The sequence below is a fragment of the Sapajus apella genome, unplaced genomic scaffold (genome assembly GCF_009761245.1).
Source record: "Sapajus apella isolate SASKATOON/1434 unplaced genomic scaffold, GSC_monkey_1.0 scaffold51, whole genome shotgun sequence".
In the NCBI taxonomy this organism is placed as follows: Eukaryota; Metazoa; Chordata; class Mammalia; order Primates; family Cebidae; genus Sapajus; species Sapajus apella.
In genome coordinates this window covers 14,356,385-14,376,576 of record NW_022436991.1, presented here as the reverse complement: position 1 = coordinate 14,376,576, position 20,192 = coordinate 14,356,385, and the positions used below count along the sequence as shown (strand labels likewise).

The following is a 20,192-nucleotide window of genomic DNA, read 5'->3' as shown; positions in this document are numbered from 1 at the left end:
AATTTTAACATAGGTTAAATTCTTAAGTTAAAAAAGGAGAAAAAGATACTGTGGTCACCAAACTCTGAAGTGGGACAATTCAGGAGGATTTGTAAGTGGTCTGTAGACTGAATCTCATCACCTGGGCTGTACCTCATGAACTAAATGGACTATATTTGGTCTTGGCATTGGATATCTTTTAGCTTTGGTTATCATGTTGTCCCGGTACTCACCTGTATTAGATTGGGTGTTGTATTAGTTAGAGTCTTGTCAGGAAATCAGACATCATCCTTAATTATTTGGACAGAAAATTCAGTGTAGGAAATTGATTAAATAAATTTCAGAGGGAACACTGAGATAACACAGATGATAAGTACAGGAAGCAGCTCCACCCCTAGAGCTAGAAGTACGAAGGCAAGAAGCTAGGGCTGTTGAAATCTAGAAGATCAGAGAGGCTTGGTCCCTGAGCAACCAGGGTTCAGCTCTCTGAAGAGAGGGCCCCACACAGCTGCCGCAGGAGTTCAGAGGAGGGACCTTTTCGAACTAGGACCAGTCCTTTGAGGAGAGGGTGTTGCCTCTACCTCTGAGGGTGCACAATACTAGTTCTGGGAATGTGGAATGAAGCTGGAAACCGGAACCAGTTGCTGCTGCCAGGACAGCAAGCCCACAGGAAGAATGTAGTCCTTTTATCTCTCCTTCCTTCCAGTCTCCCTCCAGTGTCCCTGCTGGCAGAACCTAACAGACCGAAACGAGGTGTCCTTTCAGTCTCAGCCCCAGCATCATAACTGTGGAGAGTAGATTGACGTGGAGAGCTTCCTAACCAGCACTGGTGGTTTACTCCTTAACTTATCTTAGAAGCATTTCAGGATAGACGAGTATTTAGATAACATGATTTGTTCTTGAAAATGAGCAGTTTGTTGGTCCTTGTGGCAGCAACTGTTGCTTATAACTTGGTATCTTCTGAGTTAGGTTCTGATTACATGTGGGAAATGTCCAAACCTAGCACTCTGAGTGTTTCTTTAAGAAATTATTCTTAGACACAGATCAAAGGGTCAAAGTTGCCCCAGGCTCTTTTCAGTTTCGAAATCTTCCTAAAATGGACTAAAGATTAGGTTTTGGGAGTTGGGTGGAGTGGGCTTAAAACCCATTGGTGCCTGTTGCGGTGGCTTATGCCTGTAATCCCAGCACTTTGGGAGGCTGAGGTGGGCAGATTATCTGAGGTCGGGAGTTCGAGATCAACCTGGCCAACATGGTGAAACCTCGCCTCTACTACAGATACAAAAATTAGCCAAGTGTAGTGGCTGGCTCAAGCTAGTCATCCCAGACACTCAGGAGGCTGAGGCATGAGAATTGCTTGAACCTGGAAGGTGGAGGTTGCAGTGAGCCAAGATCACGCCATTGCACTCCAGCCTGGTTGACAGAGTGAGACTCTGTCTCAAAAAAAAAAAAAAAAACAACCATTGGTGATTTATGTGTAGAGAACATGATTTTGAGTTAGGGAGCCCTAGGCTCAAAATAGCTTTGTGGCCTAAGGAAGTTTATTTAACTTTTGTTAATTGTTGTTTCCTCATTAGAAAAGTATTGATAACATTTACCTGTCACAGCTGTTAAAAGCATGGAATCATTGAATTAGGTAATATTTATATGCAGTGCCTGTCATCCCCAGAGCAACTGCTAAGACGATAACTTGAAAATACTTAGAAAAAGAAGGGACAGGCCAGGCAGAGTCGGCCAGGCAGAGTCTATAATCCCAGCACTTTGGGAGGCCGAGGCAGGTGGGTCACCTGAGGTCCGGAGTTTGAGACCCAACATGGAGAAACCCTGTCTCTACTAAAAATACAAAATTAGCCAGACATGGTGGCACATGCCTGTAATCACAGCTACTTGGGAGGCTGAGGCAGGAGAATTGCTTGAACCCGGGAGGTGGAGGTTGCGGTGAGCTGAGATCACACCTCTGCACTCCAGCCTGGGCAACAAGAGCAAAACTGCCGTTCAAAAAAAAAAAGGGGCCGGGGGCGGGGGGACAAGGGATTTAAAATGCAGTGCTAGAAAAACCTGTTTGACACAAAAGAAGGCAGGAATGGAGGAATTGAGGAACATGTCATACAAAATAAATAGCAAAATGGCAGAAATGAGACTTGCTTGTTAGTAATTATGTTACAGTTAGTGGATTAGATTCTTCTGCTAAAGGCAGAGAGTAGATTTTTAAAGCCACAGTCCAATGACATGCTGTCTACAGGAAATCACTTGAGATGAAGATACAAATAGATTGAAAGTAAAAAGATGAAAAAAGATATTCTATGCAAAAAATAACCAAAAGAAAGCTTGGGTCACTATACCAATAGCAGACAAAATATATACTTTAAGGCAGAAATTATTGCCAGAGACAAAAAAGGACAATAAACAAACAGTCTGTCAAGAAGATACATGGTGCCTGATACATTGTTACATAAATACCCCTGCTTCTGTTCCATGTGTACACACACCTGCCAACCCCTAAACTCAGCCTCAGGAATTTAGATGCTCTTTCCATGGTCATCAACATGGACACCGTTCCTTTTATAGCACAGGAGGCCTTTTCCAAATTCTAAGCTGAAAGCATCCTTTCACCTGATTGATGTTGAATTTCTCTTTGCCACACAGGTACGAAGATGCCCTGGTGCTCCTCCTCACAGAGGTGTTGAATCGAATCCAGTTCAGATACAACCAGGCCCAGCTGGAGGAGTTGGACGACGAGATTCTGGATGACGATGTAAGTAGCATGCCTTGATTGATGAGTAGTCTTCTGGTTTGAGTTGTACATTTGAAATTTTTACTCTCCTTCCAGCTCCTTTTGGCTTATTAACTGTAAAAAATGTTTTACATTTTTTTATCTATGTACAGTAGAGATACAAGTAGAGACACCATATGTACAATGAAAAGTGGTTTAGTGAGAACTCCGTATCCTGTCTCCCCTGCCTTGCACCCTCACTTCTGCTCCCCAACCTGGGCAGCAGTCAGAGCCAGCTGGATGCTTCTGGAGACCGTTAGCAAGATTCTGAACCCATAAGGCTAGGATGAAAGGACGTCTGTTTGGAGTATATTATGCAAACTTCTGTTTTTTAAAATCAGCCTTGAATTTATTGATGCTGATCTGCCCAACGTTAATAAGGAAAATGTCTTTAAGGAAACAATTCCAGTGTTTTTTTTTTTTAAACCATCAGGCACTTTAAAGTTTTTCAAATAACTGCTATTGTTCTCAAAGTAAGAGTGACTTTGGCATGGTCAAGAGCTTATGGGTGGTTGGTCATATTTGGGTTGCAGAGAGCCCTTTACTTAGAGCCAGATAGCCTGGATTTGAAGCTTTGCAACCTGGGGCATGGAGGAGATTGGAGGGCTGGGTGTGGCATTTCTCTGAGCCTTCATGTCCTCATCTTCCAAAAGGGGAATGATGTATCTTGATTCTTAAATGTCAGCATGGATAAGAATCACTGCAACAGCTTGTTAAAGCAGATTCTGATTTTGGAGGCTTGGGGTGGGAACCACAGAATTTGTGTTTCTGACAGGCCCCCAGGGGATGCTTTTGCTGGCTGGCTGTGGACCCCACTCTGAGTGGCACTGAGTCAGTCAGTTATGTGAATAGGGACATAGTAGTGGACTGCATCAAGAAGGTGATGCGTGATTATTTCCAACAGATGATTTTGCAGGTGGCTCTCCATCCCTGTATCCTATAACCTAAGGGGAAAATAGGTTATTCTGTGTGGATCATTTACTTTCTGAGGAAATAGTTTTTTATGAAATTAACTCATTGTTTTTAAAAAATTCTAGCTTGGCTTTTTTATAGTACCAGATAACCTGGTTCTGTCATTTTCCATTTCTTCAGAATTTTGTATCTGAGAGTGGACTTGAGGTTGGCAAGGGAGATGAGAGGATTCTGGGAGAGCTGATTGTCCTGTGCTTCCCCCACAGCAGCAGACGGAGTGGCAGCGGTACTTACGGCAGAGCTTGGAAGTGGTGGCCAAAGTGATGGAGCTCCTGCCCACGCACGCCTTCTCCACACTGGTAATGTGCTGTCTGGGGAGTGGAGAGTGGAGCATGGCTTGTTGACTCCTCTCTCTCTCTCCCTCTCCCCTTTTTCCCCCCTATATGTAATTTTTAAAAACAGAATAATAATTACCATTACTGAAGCTCAAACTAAACAAATGTTAACATTTCCACAAAATATTAAACCAACTTGTGGAACCCTGTTTAGTCTTGGATATAATAGGAATTTGACTAATGTCTTAATACTTTTATCAGTAGCTTGCAAGTGTCCAGGCTGAGTGGGAGCTGTTACTTATAGATGTTACATTGCTGAAAAGCTGGCCTTTGTAAAGCTCGCTCTTGGCAAATTGCTAGCTTTCTCTGCCTGTGTCTATACGTGCTGGAATCTTTCGTTGTAAGGATTGATTCCCTTCCCTAAATGGTGTTTGTTATTCAAAGAGATTTCATTAAATTCCTCTCTTCTTCAAGGCAAAGCAGTTATTAGAGTCATCTTTCTTTCTTTTTTTTTTTTTTTTTTTTGACGGAGTATTGCTCTGTTGCCCAGGCTGAAGTGTGTAGTGACACAATCTCGGCTCACTGCAACCTCTGCCTCCTGGGTGCATGCAATTTTCCTGCCTCAGCCTCTCGAGTTGCTGGGACTACAGATGTGTGCCACCACGCCTGGCTAATTTTGTGTATTTTCAATAGAGACCAGATTTCACCATATTAGCCAGGATGGTTTCGATCTCCTGACCTTGTGATCCACCCGCCTTGGCCTCCCAAAGTGCTGGGAATACAGGTGTGAGCCACCGTGCCTGGCCACAAGGTCATCTTTCACGTTGAATGACGCTGCTATACTTGTGTTCTCTCCTGGAAAGCTTCGTTTTCTTTCGCCATTTGCCTTTCTTAAGGGCTGTCATGTTTTAATCTTATTGGTGAGTACAGCAGCTTGAGAAAGAAAGATGCAGCTCTGGTTATGACGTCCTGACTGCTACTTGAGCAAGGGAACTGACTTCCAAATAATTTGGCCCATCTTTTCACTTTGCCGTGTACTTTAATAAGGCATATCTGATATTTTCTCTCAAGGGTAGAGGTTCCCTTGAATTTGAAGGGAGATAGGGTCCCTTTTCAGAGTTCTAGAAGGTGTAGATCATTTCAGGGTTTGATCTCTATTAGAATGTAATAGTCATACCACAGTGTCCTTTGCTTTAAAAGAAAAAAAAAAGGTCAAACTGATATGTTTTCTTTCTTATTCTGTGTATTCATTGGTGGTTTCAACTGTAGAAACTGTAGTGGGGGGGCACTGAAGAGGGGTCATAGCTTTTTAGCTGCATTTAAAGTTTCCTAGAGAAAAGGTTTTGATTCTGTCCCTCGCCCCATAGGTGCTTGTAATGTTTTATTGTTAAAAATACTATTAAAACTTGGATTTATGACTTAAACATTTTTTTTTTTTTGTTTCTTTGTTTTTAGTTCCCAGTTCTTCAGGACAATTTAGAAGTTTATTTGGGATTACAGCAGTTTATAGTTACTTCAGGGTCAGGTAAACTGATTTTTATTTTCTAATTTAACCAAACATTCAAAAAACCACCGGACTGGTATTTCATTACTGCTGCTTTTGCTGTTGGAACATTATTTCTTCCCTGCAGCCTTTCCACTGGCATCTCTCCCCACTTCTAAACAGGGAATGTTTTTAAAGGCTTATGATAAAAAGAAGCTGTTGGGGAAGGTAAAAGATGAGGTCATGACAGTGTATTCTAAGGAGGTGTTTGGAAAAGAACTGATTTGGAGTAAAGAGATAGAACTTACTGAAAACCCTTTAATATTTCCTTATGTCCTTTAGACCAGCAGGTGCACTAGGGAGAACATGGCCTTGTGCTTTCCTGTTTCCTGCTCACTGTAGAATCGGAAGGCCATAGCGCAGCTGATGGCCCGTGGTCCCCGCGCCCCCTGCACACATTGTGAGTGGCCCTAGGGGCTCTGACCAGAGCTGGTTGGAAAGGCTTTTGGCTGCTGTTTACAGGCCCTGCCTGCTTAGGGTTTAGGGTTAGCTTTCTTTGTTATTTTGTTGATTAACAATAATAGTAATAGCTTCCATTTGCAGCCCTCATTACATGCCAGGCACTGTGTTATTGACTTATGTTATTTAATTCTCTCCATTGTCCTGTGAGGTATAAGGGCTATTACTAGTTACCCCTATTTTATGTAAGAGGAAATTGATGTTCAGAGATGTTAATTTACCCAGAGTCCCATGGCTTGTTGGTACTAGTCGCATGGTGGTGTAATAGGGAATGATAAAAAATTGAAATAGCTAACACCTGACATTTATTTTTGTCAACTGAAAACACCAGTAGCTGAAAGCCACATGTGTCCTCCCAACCCCGTCAGCTGCTGTGCGCCACTTCCTTCATAGCGTGCTTCTTACAGGACCTGTCCCGGCCCTGGCGTGCAGCCCCTGTGTTGGGTAACTGCTGTTTCAGCTCAGCACAGAGCTGCCCAGTGTGGACCCCGTCTCCTGGGCGACCTTATGATTCATGGCAGAGCCTCCATGGGAGCTCTTTCCGAGGCTTCCCTTCTTGGTAGCCCTGTGACAGCTGGTTTCCATGACTGTATAAGCTTCTAAATAATCTAGTGGGCCCCAGGAGGTTGACGGGACTTGGCATGACCTGAATGTAGGCCCTGGCTTTGTAGATAGGGTAAGAACTTTAAAAAGATACTTTTCAAAACAAACACACCTGTAGAATGTGCTGTCACCACTAATGAAAATCATTTGACTGTGTAGAAGTGCTACAGATGCTTCCAGAAGCCATTCTTGGGAATAATTGTGCCCAGGTGGTCTTCCCTTCAGGACCACTATTCAAATTAGAATGTACTCAGCACCCTGAAGGCACTATATTTGACCTATTAAAAAAAATCGAGCTGGTGCTCTTTCCTCCCCACATTGACTCTTCAGTGTCCTGTTTGCTGTTGTAGCTGATGCTTTTACATTCTGCTGCGTCTGTCTTTAGGTGAAAGTCTAGTGAATCTGAAACCCTATTTCTGGGACATAGCTGATAATTCTGAGCTCCTCACCCTAGAAGGATAATCTGATTTATTTTTCCCTAAATGAAATACCGCATACCTGCTTTCACTAAAGCCTATTGACTGGCAATTTCACAGAGCTCGGCTCTTCCAGATCATTTATAAATCTCATCCTCAGCACTGATCCTTGGCTTGTACTCCAGTGGCAAAACCTCTCAGGCCAGAGAAATGCTTATTTCCTGTTTTAAAACGAGCTCTCTCATCCATGACGAAGCATTCCCCAATTTTCGGTGGCTCAGAAGCCAAGTTTCCAGTGCAAAGGCTATTAACAAATGGAAACTCTGAGTACATTTTTTCCCCTGGTTCCCATAGCCATTTCCCCCCTCAAATAACCACCATGTCACACCAGTCAGTAAGCCTTATCCCTCAACAGCAACCGTGCTCTCTTGTCCCCGATAGGCTCTGGCCTCTCCTTCATTTGCATTTACTTTCTCACCCAGCCTTTAATTCTTGAGTCTCCACTGGAACCTGTGTAAACGGGCGCCAGCCATGATTCTTGCCCGCTCTTGGTGCAGTGACCGTGTAGGACAATGGGATACATGTTTTGGCTGGCAGTGAGGCCTGCAGGGTGGTTACCCAGCCTGGAAGCCTCCCATTTTTCCTTTGTCAGTGCATTTGGATTCAGAAGCTCCTGTGTGCGTCTCACTGTTTCCCCTCCTGCTGCTGTGCCTGCCTCCACTTCCCTGTCAAGACCAAGGCACAGCTTGTGTTGCTGGACCACATCGGCTGCTTTGTGCTGCTCTGGTTTCTGGCAGGTCGTCCTTTGCTCTCTCTTTCTTTCCTACCTTATGTGGGTTAAGAAACCCTCATTAGTGATGTTCCCCTTGCGCCTCACTGATGTCGGCACGTGGCCCCGAAACCTCCATTCTGTATTTGGCTTCTGCCGCCCCTCATTGAGACAATATTTCTCCTCTAAGTAACCCTTTAACTTTTCTGGCGACCCATGCAAACTTTCCTAAGGGATTATTTTGTCTACAAAATGCATTGTCTCTTCTGCTTGGGTCCATTTATGATTTATGATTATGATTTGTTTGTTCTCTCAGAGGGAAATGTCTCAGTGCTAATTTTTATACCTTCCCTCCACCTCCCTCAACTTCTCAAAAAGAGAAGACTAGATTTTTTTCCCCCAGGGCAGTGATTTGCCAAGGAACTGTTCTTTGGATGTGGTTTATGTCATACCTAGACAGCTTCAGATGACTTGGTTTATGGAAGATAGGACTTCCGTGTGGCCATGATGTTTTGTCCCTCCAAACCTTTCAGCATTATTCTCATTTGAAGGTTCTACTTTGCAGATGTTCTGTGCTTTTGTGGGGAAATCTGAGCGTTGGCCAGACAGAAGAAAGTGTGGGTGGATCTGAACAGCTTATCATAGTGGGACGCCTGGCCTGTCCCCTCAAGTTTAGTTGATGCCCTGCATGACTTTTGTGCTGGTGATATTAGGTTTCTAGGCTGGAGGAGGGTGTCAAGTATAGAGAACTGGATTTGGGGTATTTACCGCCCATGTGATTGTCTGTCTTGCAGATAGAGCAGGAAAGAACCAGTTATAATTTTGATGGACGTGGATCTTAGATACACATATGTATGAAGTGGAACTGTATGGAATTGCAGTTTTGTTGGGTCAGAAGTGATCAAGTGTCAACAGTTTCATATTGTTAAAACTCACAGTTTAAAACACACACCCAGCACTTCCAAGCTCTTTTCCGTCCTAGGTACTAGATGCTAGATACCTATAGTTTTCATCCTAGGTACTGCTCTTTGCTAGACAAATTAGGACAAGTTGGGAGGGATCAGGATGGCAAGGATTCTCAGGAGGGTAACGGCAGGGAGGGAAGGGACCCAGGGCTGTATTTCAGCCAGGAGGAGATTTGGAAGGATGCCACCCCCATGTTCACATCTCCCCAGGGCTGTCCTGCTGTCAGCAGGTTTTGGCTTGTTCTGTGTTCTACCCTCAAGGAGTGGGCCAGGGATGATGATGAAGAACCACAGGGAGACATATTTTACTCGTGTTTCTTATCAAGTGGTCCAGAGACAGAAGGGCTCCCTTGAGCTCCCTAGCAGTCAGCTGAGACCCACTCCTGCTGTGTCAGTGAGAAGGACTTGAATTAGACCTACAGGTCTCTGTTCCAGCCTGAAAATTCTTACTGTCTTTTGTGGACATTTGTGAAGAGAGGGATCCAAAAGCTAAGCAAGTGACTGAATTGAGGGAGGATATTTTTATCCTTCATCTTCGCATCCTCCTTGCCCAGTTTGGAGAAGTTGTGTTGAAAGTAAGGAAATTTCAGACCTTAGTAAGTCACTAATTCTTTGTTATTTATAATAATTACAAATACTCAACGATGTTCTATAGCTTAGAGTGTAATATATAATAGTGACACTGAGGCTTAGGAGGGTTGTATGAGGTACCGATCCTGGTAGTGGCAGGGAATCTGTATGTTTGGAATCCGAATCCCAACTATTTCATACTGTGTCACCTCCCAGACTTCAAGGATGGAGTGCTAAGTGCACGCCTGCTCTCTTAGCAGGGGCAGGTCCAAACTGTTGTTCCTTGGAGACTGCATTCTGAGATAGGGCGCTATTTAAAAGGCAACAGATTCGGAGTTGCATAGATTTAGTGTAGAACACCAACCTTGCCCTGGAAATGTGACACATGCTGGGCAAATTCGTGGCCCTCCCTGGGTGCACCTCCTTGTATGTAACAGTGGTGGTGTGAGGACCTTACAGGGTCAAAAGGAATCCACGTTAGCACACCCCAGGCTGTCTGTCCCTCTTCCCCACTCTGTCTCCGTCCCTGGCCTCTGGAGCACAAATGTTGTAGTGTTAGGTGGAGGCTGGGCCCAGTTTCCCTGCTTAGTACTGCGAAGCGGCTGGTGGGTTCCTTTGTTTTGAGAATTGGTTTTGCTGCGTGTGGCTTGTTGGACGAGCTGTTATCTGTAGTATCTAAAGCGTGCTCTTCCTGTGAAAAACCGTCTGGGGTGTTGTGTTCCAGGACACAGGTTGAACATCACTGCGGAGAACGACTGCCGGCGGCTGCACTGCTCCCTGAGAGACTTGAGCTCCCTGCTGCAGGCCGTGGGCCGCCTGGCCGAGTACTTTATCGGGGATGTGTTTGCTGCGCGGTTCAATGATGCCCTCACAGTCGTGGAGAGGTAGGCTGGCGGTTACCTTATGGAGCTCTTCCTTCTTCAGAGCTCAGTTTACCTTCTTGTGTGAGGGGCAGCATATTGCCAAATAGCTTCCGCTCTGGCCCCAGGTAAATCTAGGCTCTGCCACATACCAGCTGATATGGAACAAGTTACTTAACCTCTCTGAACTTCAGGTCCCTCATCTACAAAATGAAGTAGAATTAGTTTCCTGTAGGTTTAGTGTGAGAATTAAATGAGATAAAGCACTCAGCACTGTAACTAGCACAGAACAAAACACCCGATCAGCTATTTAAGCTATTGTTTCTTTGAAGAGCTTGTGTATAAATGTAAACACAGTTGTAGACCCAGGAGAAACCAGGGGAGGTCAGTCTTCATGTCTTTCCTCATAGGATAAAGGGACATTAAGAAGGCTCTACTGTTAAGGAGTCAACTCCACTGTCCAAGTAGGCAGCTAGATGCCCAGGATAGGGCTTTTTGTGGGTTTTCCAGTCCCATTAGGGCCTTGGCAGTGAAAGCTGGGTAGCCTCCACGCCTGGCCTGAAAGGTGGTTCCCAGCCTTTCACCACTGGGCTCCTTTTCTTCTCCTTCCTCATGGGCCTCACACCAGGATTACAGCTACACTTGCTGAGGAACACTTCATTCTACCCAGTCACCAGTTCCTCCTCCCTCTTTCCCTCAAAAAACCCAAGATGTAAGTGATAGGGCATTTAGATTGTTTCAGGGCAGCTGTTGAATTGGTTAGATCAAAACTGAGTAGATGTGGATCCAGCCCAAAGCCAAGACATCTGATGCTTTGACTGGCCTAGCAGCCGCATCACTGGTCATGTGCAGAGGGGAAATGAGCCTCAGGAGCCTGGGTGTGTGCATGCCAGACTTCGCTGCAACATCTTCGCTGACAAGCAGAGATAGCCGAGGGGCTGACATCCCTTAAAAGTCAGATTCATGTTAATAATAAACGGAGCACACAGTAGTAGGATGTTTTCTGTGTTTTTGCACACATTCTTTCATTTTGTTCTGTACTTCGAGAGACAGGCATTGCTGTTTTATTTTTGAGTACATGGTGGCTCAGTGATGTGTGTGCCTTGCCTTGGTTCACACAGTCCCTGGGAGGGAGGGTGGATTTTAACGGTTTCCTGGGTCCACATGTTTTGCTCTTTCCAAACGCAGTGTTTCTGCTACCAGTCCGTTTCTCCTCTTCTTCCTATGCTGGGCCCATTTGCACGGTGGTTTAACAGGGATAAGACATGTCTTTCTGTCTGAAATCCAAAGATAAGAAGTTCATTGTTTGAATTTACTCTGTTAAGCAATATAGATATATCTGTCAGTCCTCTCAGCTTTGTAGTGAGTTGATATCTCAAAGATCTGGAATCATTTGATAGGTCCTTATAATATACACATCTTTCTGCACTGCTTAGATTGCAAGCCCAGTGCTTAAACATACTTGCTTTAATATTTTGTCTTCATTTAGAATAAAATGTGAGAGAAAGCTCTTAGGACTACATAACCTTAATAGCCAGTATGATTAGCAGTGTTTCCGTTTATTGGTTGCATAAAACAAAGCTAATATTGAAACTGCTAAACATAGACACATTAAAAGATGTTTGGAAATCCATTTTTAGTGTACAACAGAATTTAGAGTTAAACCCCAGGTACATATTGGAGTATTGCTTTCTGATAATAATTGTTCTGATCACAAAGACTTCGTGGGACTTCAGGAACCTTAGTTCTCTCATCCTCACTTTCTTGACTGGCCGGAAATGCTCCATTCTCATTGCTCCCCAGCAATCAGTTTGTATTTGTAACAAGCTCCTTAGTTGATTGTTATGCTGGGACAGAGACACACACTGCCTTCCCTGTCAGCTGCTCCCAGGTTTCCATGCAGAGTAGGCACAGAGAGAAACTAGCCAGGTCTTGAGGTTTTCCCCCTTCACTCAGAAAGGAATGTCTTTTAACTCCAGGAATGGTGGCTCACCTGTAATCCCACTACTTTGGGAGGCTGAGGCCAGCAGACCGCTTGAGTCCAGGAGTTCAAGACCAACCTGGGCAACCCTGTCTCTACTAAAAAGACAAAAAAATCTAGCTAGGCATGGTGGCATTCACTTGTAGTCCCTGCTACTGGAGGGGGCGCTGAGGTGGGAGGATCACTTGAGCCGGGGATGTTGAGGCTGCAGTGAGCCAAGACCACTGCACTCCTCTGGCCTAGGTGACAGAGCAAGACCGTGTCTAAAAAAAAAAAAAAAAAAAAAAAAAAAAGGGGGGGGGGGAAGAGAAAGGAATGTCATTCTGTTTGTAATGAAAGAGACATTTCCCATTTCCTACTAGGTTGAGCTATTAGTTACTGTGTTTAATGCTCATTAGTATCCAGTGAGCCCTTGAGCAACCAATGGACTCAACAACTTGCTTCTGAAAGAATCGTACTTGAACATAAAACACCTCCGCCTATTCTAGAAATATTGGCTCCTCTCATCTCCCAGATTTTATCAAACATTTTCAAATTCGAAGAAAAGTCGAAAGAATTGTACAGGGAATACCCATATACCCACCACAGAGATTCTACAGTGGACAGTTTGCTGTATTTTATTATATATCTATCCATCTGAAACATTTCCTTTTAGAAATGATTTTAAATACAGGCTAAGATGGTTTTATCATTATAAATTTTATAGAAAAGCCCGTGTCATCCTATTTTGATAAACTGCCGAAAGATCACACACACACACACACACACACACACACACACACACACACACACACGAGACAGGGTTTTGGTCTCACTGTGTTACCCAGGCTGGAGTGCAGTGGCATGATCCTAGCTTAGTTCATCTTCAACCTCCTGGGTTCAAGCAATCCTTCCATCTTAGCCGCTCCCAAGTAGCTGAGACTGTAGGCATATGCCACCACATCTGGATGAAATTTAAAAAGACAGAGTCTTACTGTGTTTTCCAGGCTGGTCTGGAACTCCTGGCCTCCAGTGATCCTCCCACCTTGGTACCCCAAAGTGCTGGGATTACAGGCATGAGCAACCACACCCTGCCTGTTTTTTAAAAACTATATTTTTTTCTCCTCATTTATAAAAGCATTATGTATTCACTGTAGACAATTTGGATATAAAGAAGAATGAGGGAAAAATCATCCATAATCTACCCACTCCATCCTCCCCCTAAAACAGGTGGTACCAATAAGCATATTCTGGTGAAAATTCTTCCTGCCTTCTGTTAATAAATGAACATTTATGATCTATTCTGTATATATATTTAGTACAACCATGTTGTGTTTAAACCATCTTGACTATTTATCATTAAATATGCCTGTAAGCATTGTTTTTATTGTATGTATTACATTGTATTACATCCTCTGCATTGGAATTGTTTTCAAAATTTTTGACACCTTAAATAAGGCTTTAGTTAATGTGCTTGTATATAAATCTTTATGCATGTCTCAGATTATTTCCTTGGCATAAAATTGAAGGTCTGGTCTTGATTCTTTTTCATATATGGAAAGAGTCTGCCCTTAGGCTCTTTGTTGGTGCCTTGTCTGTTTTGTCTGTCTTGGTGCATAAGCTGAATGTTCTTGTTTACCTGCCTCTTTGCCAACAGGTTGGTCAAAGTCACTCTGTACGGATCTCAGATAAAACTGTACAACATTGAAACTGCGGTGCCATCAGTACTGAAACCTGACCTCATTGATGTGTAAGTCCAGAGTTTGATGTTTGTGCGTTGTTAGGAAAGACCTTGCCCCCAATCTCCAACTGATTTTATTGAGGAAAAGGAACAGTAGTGGCTGCCGTGAATGGGGAAAATCTCTTAAACTTCAAACCTAGAGAGATTTTTTGACTATATTTCTGGGGTGGAGAGGGTTGGAGAAAGTGGAATTAGGTGAGAGCTGGGATGGAGATTCTATGGAGTAGGCATTTCACTCACCTCCTGCCTGTGTGAGACAGTCACGCAGGCAGGAGGTGAGTACTCCGTGTGGTGCAGGAAGAGACTGGATGGGTGTGTGGGACTAATGGGGAACACCTCAGATGCCATCAGTCTTTCCAGTAAATCATTGACTGAAAATGTAGGACACCGTAAGATACAGAAGAATGCTTGAGAACATGTTTGCTCAGAGATTCTGATTTTAGCAGAATGGCATAAGGCTATCAGGCTCTGGTATTTGCATATTAAACAAGAACCTCAAGTTATTTTGAAGCAGGACATCTAGGGACCACACTCTACAGAAACTCTACAGATGACATGGGACGGTATTAGGAAAGTGACATATGGAAGGACAGGGACTGGAGATGGGGCAGTATCCCAGAGATTTCACTCCCCAGAAGGCTTGCTTTAGACTAGAGCAGGGGGTTGGAAAACTATGGCCTTTGCCAAATCTGGCTTACTGAATGCTTTTGTAAATAAAGCTTTATTGAAACACAGCTACATTCATTCGTTTACATATGGTCTAGGACTGCTTTTGTACTACAGCAGCAGAGTAGAATAGTTTTGATAGAGTGTATATGTGCCCTGCAAATCCTAAAATATATACACTCTGGTTTTTACAGAAAAGGTCTGCTGACTCCTGCTGTAGAGCATTCTTGAGCTGCAGATTAGGTAAATGATGGAAAGAGAATTTTCCTATGGTAGTTTTAAACTTTAAAAAAATACATTGCTTTCCTTTTTGACAATTTAGAGAAAGTTGTAAAGCGTCTCCCAAAAAAGATGCCAGTTTGCTTATAAATACAAAAACTTGTACACAATTTCAGGAGTTTCAGAGCCCCTCCTTTCAGCCCTGAGGAGCTCTACAGATGTGGTAGATTGACTGAAATTCTTACTCCTCAGGCTGACTTTGATGTCCTTTCTCCTAATTTTGATATTTAGAACTTAAAGGGTTAACATGATTCTAAATACAAAATAAAAATTTAAATATAAAATACAAAATAACCGTGTGGTCACTATGAATTTCAAACTTTGAGTAACTATATTTTCTTAAAGTACTAGCATATTTTCTTACCCAACTTCTTATTTTGAAAAAGTTCAAACCTATAGAAAATGGGAAAAAGTGTGGCTGGGCGTGGTGGCTCACGCCTGTAATCCAACCACTTTGGAGGCCAAGGTGGGTGGATCACCTGAGGTCGGGAGTTCAAGACCAGCCTGGTCAAAATGGTGAAACCCCGTCTTTTAAAAAAAAGAGAGAGAGAGAAAATGGGAAAAAGAGTAGAATAAACACCCATGGACTTTCAGCCTAGAGTAATCAATGATAAATATTTTGCCACATTGGCTTTTGTTTCTTGTGCCCTCTCTACACACATGCACACAATATATGATGATGATGATTTTTTGCTGAGCCATTTGAAAACTGCACAGCTGGGCATGGTGGCTCATGCCCTTAATCCCAGCACTTTGGGGGGCTGAGGCGGGTGGATCACTTGAGGTCGGGAGTTTGAGTCCAGCCTAACCAACATGGTGAAACCCCGCCTCTACCAAAAAATACAAAAATTAGCCAGGCATGGTGACCCTGGCCTATAGTCCCAGCTACTTGGGAGGCTGAACAAAGAGAATCACTTGAACCTGGGAGGCGGAGGTTGCAGTGAGCTGAGACTGCTCTCCAGCCTGGGTGACAGAGTGAGACCCTGTCTCAAAGAAAAAAGAAAAAGAAAGAAAATGAATTGCAGACAACATGTCACTTTACCTGTAAATCCTTCAGCCTAGAAATAAGTTCATTCAGCTTCATAACTGTGATAACATTATCAGCCCTCAAATAATTTCATACAATAACGTCACCTCATATGTAGTCCATATGCAGATTTCTTCAGTTGTTCCAGGAATGTTTTTATAGCTTTTTTTTTCTTGGATACAAGTCTAACATGAGCCACACATTAAATGTATATCCTGTAATCTAGAACAGTTCACCCAGTTGTGTTTGTATGTCTGCACGTGCATGTGTGTATGAGAGTGACTGAGACCTTTTGCAGATCCAGACCTCAATTTCTTTTTAAAGCATATCCTGCAATCTGGATTTGTCTAATTATTTCCCTTGTATTAGATTCAGTTTAAACATTTTTAGCAAGGCTTCTGCCTAGGCAACGATGTGCCTTTCCTCTTGCATCATGTCAAAGGCTGTTAATATCAAATTTCCCTATAATTGTTGATGCAGAGTTTGATTTTAAAGTGGTGTCTAGGCTGGGCAGAGTGGCTTATGTTTGTAATCCCAGCACTTTGGGAGGCTGAGGTGTGAAGATTGCTTGAGGCCAGGAGTTTGAGAGGAGCCTAGGCAACATAGTGAGACCCTGTCCCTAGGGGGAAAAAAATAATTAGCCAGACACAGTGGTGCATGCCTATGGCCTCAGCCACTTAGGAGGCTGAGCCAGGAGGATTACTTGACCCCAGGAGTTGGAGGCTGCAGTAAGCTATAATCACGCCGCTGCACTCCTGCCTGGTCAACAGAGTGAGACCCTGTCTCAGCAACATAAATAAGTAAATAAAGTGGTATCTGCCTGTATCCTAATTCTGTCTACTGAAAGGCCATAGAAACAATAAGACTCCAGTAGCAATCTTACCCCTTATCCCCAGGTCTTGGTTTCTCAAATCCATTCTCCAGAGTGCCTTGGAGAAAAAGCTCAAGTCTGGGGCAGGGTGGTGGTGGAAAATCTTGCTGAGTCTGCAAGTAAAGAAGTGCTCAGTGAATGTTGGGAACATGTGAAGAGGATGCAGGGGCCAGCTTGAAAGGGTTCTTCCAGGTATAATGAGTTATACCAGTTTCAATGAAAAGAATCCAGGCATTCAAAGTGATTAACAGGCCAGGCCAGGTGCAGTGCCTCACGCCTGCGATCCCAGCCCTTTGGGTGGCTGAGGCAGGAGGATCGCTTGAAGACAGGAGTTTGAGACCAGCCTGGCCAACATAGTGGGATCCCGTTTCTACAAAAAATACGAAAATTTGCCTGGCATGGTGGCATGTACCTGTAGTCCTAACTACTTGGGAGGCTGTGGCAGGAGCCCAGGAGGTTGAGGCTGCAGTGAGTCATGATCGTGCCACTGCACTTCAGCCTGGGCAACAGAGCATGATCCTGTTTCAAATAAACAAACAAATAAACACAAACCCAAAGCAATTAACAAAAAAAGGACGAGAGAGAAGGGAAACTGTTTTCTTAGAGAAGAATGCCAACTAATGAGCAGAAAAGGAAAGATAGAAAAATTACCAACTCACAATGACCAATGTGATACTGATTTAGGCAGGGATCTTTAATAGGTGCCCAGACCATGAAGAACAGTGTCTTTGTGTCACCTGATAGTAGTATCACCTTACAGCTTACTAATTATTACCGAAAGGTAGTTATGTTTAGGTACGTTAGAAGGCCTGGTGTTTTGAAGCTCCAAGACAGCTGTTTCTGCTTGCCTAAGATTGATTATCATATTTGATAAACTGCACACTTTTTTGATGTATATTTTGTTGCATGTACGATGCAATCAGTACAGTCTTTGCTGAAACCAGGCACAGTCTTTGCCACCTCAGTTATCCCCTAGCCAGGTAGAATGTATGGTGCAATGGAAACTTAAAAATCTTACATCAAAGCTGTTTTTAAAGCTGTCATACCTGGTAGTTTTCTGCACTTTGGTTTGCAGCTATGAATGTTAAATTTGTACTAGTTCTGAAATCAACATGTCATCACTTAAGTTCTTTGATTTTGCTTTTATAATTTACCTTGCTCTTAGGTGAGCATGTGTCACAGAAAGATTTGAGCAGACATTTACTAACTACCTCTGTGTTCTCGTCAGTGGTGGCAATATTTAGATGATGAATATCTTAGTTTTTAGGTTCTACGTGAACCAGTAAATGATTTCTGTGCTGTTGCCCATGTCTTAGAACAGCCAGTGCAGTGGATGCAATTCTTACCTCCTATAAAAATGAGTTGACCACTAATGTATTTTCACCTTAACCTTTAAAATCACATCTTCTTTTCTTTCTGCAGGCATGCTCAGTCCCTGGCTGCGCTGCAGGCTTACTCTCACTGGTTAGCGCAGTATTGCAGTGAAGCTCACCGGCAGAACACGCAGCAGTTTGTGACACTCATCTCTACTACCATGGATGCAATCACACCTCTAATCAGCACCAAGGTCTCGAAATAGCAAAGCCTACACCTTTTATCTAACTCTCCGTCTCTCCTTCTGTTCCTATACCCATTTACTAGAAAATCTAAATAGAACACAGAGTTAGAGCCATAAATCTTTCCATGGTTGTACAACTGCGTTATTTCATGTTCCTTTTTAGTTGTAGCCCACGTGCATTCTAATACAACTTTACTTTTTTAGTTCTCTAAGTTTCACATGAATACATGCTCATTGTGAAAAAGTAAAATATTGCTTAGGTTTCCAGGCTAGAAAGTTGTGATACTCCAGTCCCTGCCTCTGAAACATTTTCCTTCTGGCGGTAAGCGTGGTTGGGCATTTGGTTGTGCAGGTACACCTCGTTTTATTGCAATTCCCTTTATTGCGCTTCGCAGAGACTATGTATTTTCCAAATTGAAGGCTTATGGCAACCCTGCATTCAGCAAATCTGTCAGCACCATTTTTTCAACAGCATGTGGTGCTTCCATGTGTCACATTTTGGTAATTGTTAGAATATTTCAAACTTTTTCATTACTGTATCTTACAGTGATTTGGGATCAGTGATCTTTAATGTTACTATTGTAATTAAAAAACCGAAGAAGGCAAACATGATTGATAAATATGTGTTCTGACTGCCCCAGTGACTGGAGGCTTCCCCATCTTACTGTGTTTAGGCCTCCCTACTCCCTGAGACATTTAATAACCCTACAATGACCTCTATGTATTCAAGTGAAAGGAAGAGTCACATGTCTCTTACTTTAAATCAAAATCTAGAAATGATTAAGCTTAGTGAGGAAGGCATGTCAAAAGCCAGGACCCACTAAAGGCTCTTGAGCCAAACAGCCAAGTTGTGAATGCAAAGGAAAAGTTCCTAGATTAAAAGTTCGGCTCCAGTGAACGCAAGAGTGATGAGAAAGCAAAACAGCCTTGTTGCTGATACGGGGAATGTTTCAGTGCTTTGGATTGACCAAACCAGCCACAACATTCCCGTAAGCCAAAGCCAGATCAATTCTGTGAAGTCTGAGAGAGGGGAGGAAGCTACAGAAGAGAAGTTGGAAGCTAACACAGGTTGGTTCATGATGAGGCTTAAGGAAAGAAGCCATCTCCATAACATACAAATGCAGGGCGAAGCAGCAAGTGCTGATGGAAAAGCTGCAGCAAGTTCTCCAGAAGCTCTAGATAAGATCATTGATAAAGGTGGCTACACTAACCAACAGATTTTCATTGTAAATGAGACAACTTTATATTGGAAGAATGTGCCATCTGGGACTTCCATAGCTAGAGAGGAGGACAGGCCAACTCTTGTCAGGGTGTAACTGCAGATCTTGGAGCCAGTGCTCATGTGTCACTCTGAAAATCGTAGGGCCCTTAAGAATTACGCTGAATCTACTTCGCCTGTCTCTATAAATGGAACAACAAAGCCTGAATGACAGCACCTGTGTTTACATCATGGTTTACTGAATATTTTAAGCTCATTATTGAGACCTGCTCAGAAACAAAGATTCCTTTTGAAATACTACCGCCGATTGGAATGCACCTGGTTACCTAAGGGCTCTGATGGAGATGTTCAGAGATACTGATGTTTCCATGCCTGCTAACACAACATCCATTCTTCAGTTCCGCAGCCCGTGGATCAAGGAGTAATTTTGCCTTTCAGGTCTTATTATTTCAGAAATACATTTCATAAGGCAATAGCTGCCATAGATAGTGGTTCCTCCAGTGGATCTGGGCAAGTAAATTGAAAACCTTCTGGGAAGGATTCACCATTCTAGATGCCATTAAGGACATTCTTGATTTACAGAAGCAGATCAAAATAACAGTGTTAATAGTAGTTTGGAAGAAGTTGATTCTTACCCTCATGCATGACTTTGAGGGGTTCAGGACTTCAGTGGAGGAAGTAGCTGCAGGT

At 43.2% G+C, this 20,192-nt stretch overlaps 1 protein-coding gene across 2 annotated transcripts in view; it reads left to right on the top strand.

Annotated features, from left to right (window-relative positions):
* The window catches only part of XPO6 (exportin 6), a 121,485-nt gene that overhangs the window by 84,040 nt on the left and 17,253 nt on the right, over positions 1-20,192 (top strand). Inside the window, exons 10-15 of one of the 2 annotated variants that reach the window (XM_032243039.1) lie at positions 2,623-2,731; positions 3,931-4,020; positions 5,452-5,521; positions 10,046-10,205; positions 13,799-13,891; positions 18,148-18,292. In XM_032243039.1, coding sequence (XP_032098930.1) covers positions 2,623-2,731; positions 3,931-4,020; positions 5,452-5,521; positions 10,046-10,205; positions 13,799-13,891; positions 18,148-18,292 — 667 coding nt within the window. Of the gene's footprint in view, positions 1-2,622; positions 2,732-3,927; positions 4,021-5,451; positions 5,522-10,045; positions 10,206-13,798; positions 13,892-18,147; positions 18,293-20,192 lie in introns of both variants that reach the window. The other variant, XM_032243037.1, reaches the window with a different exon arrangement.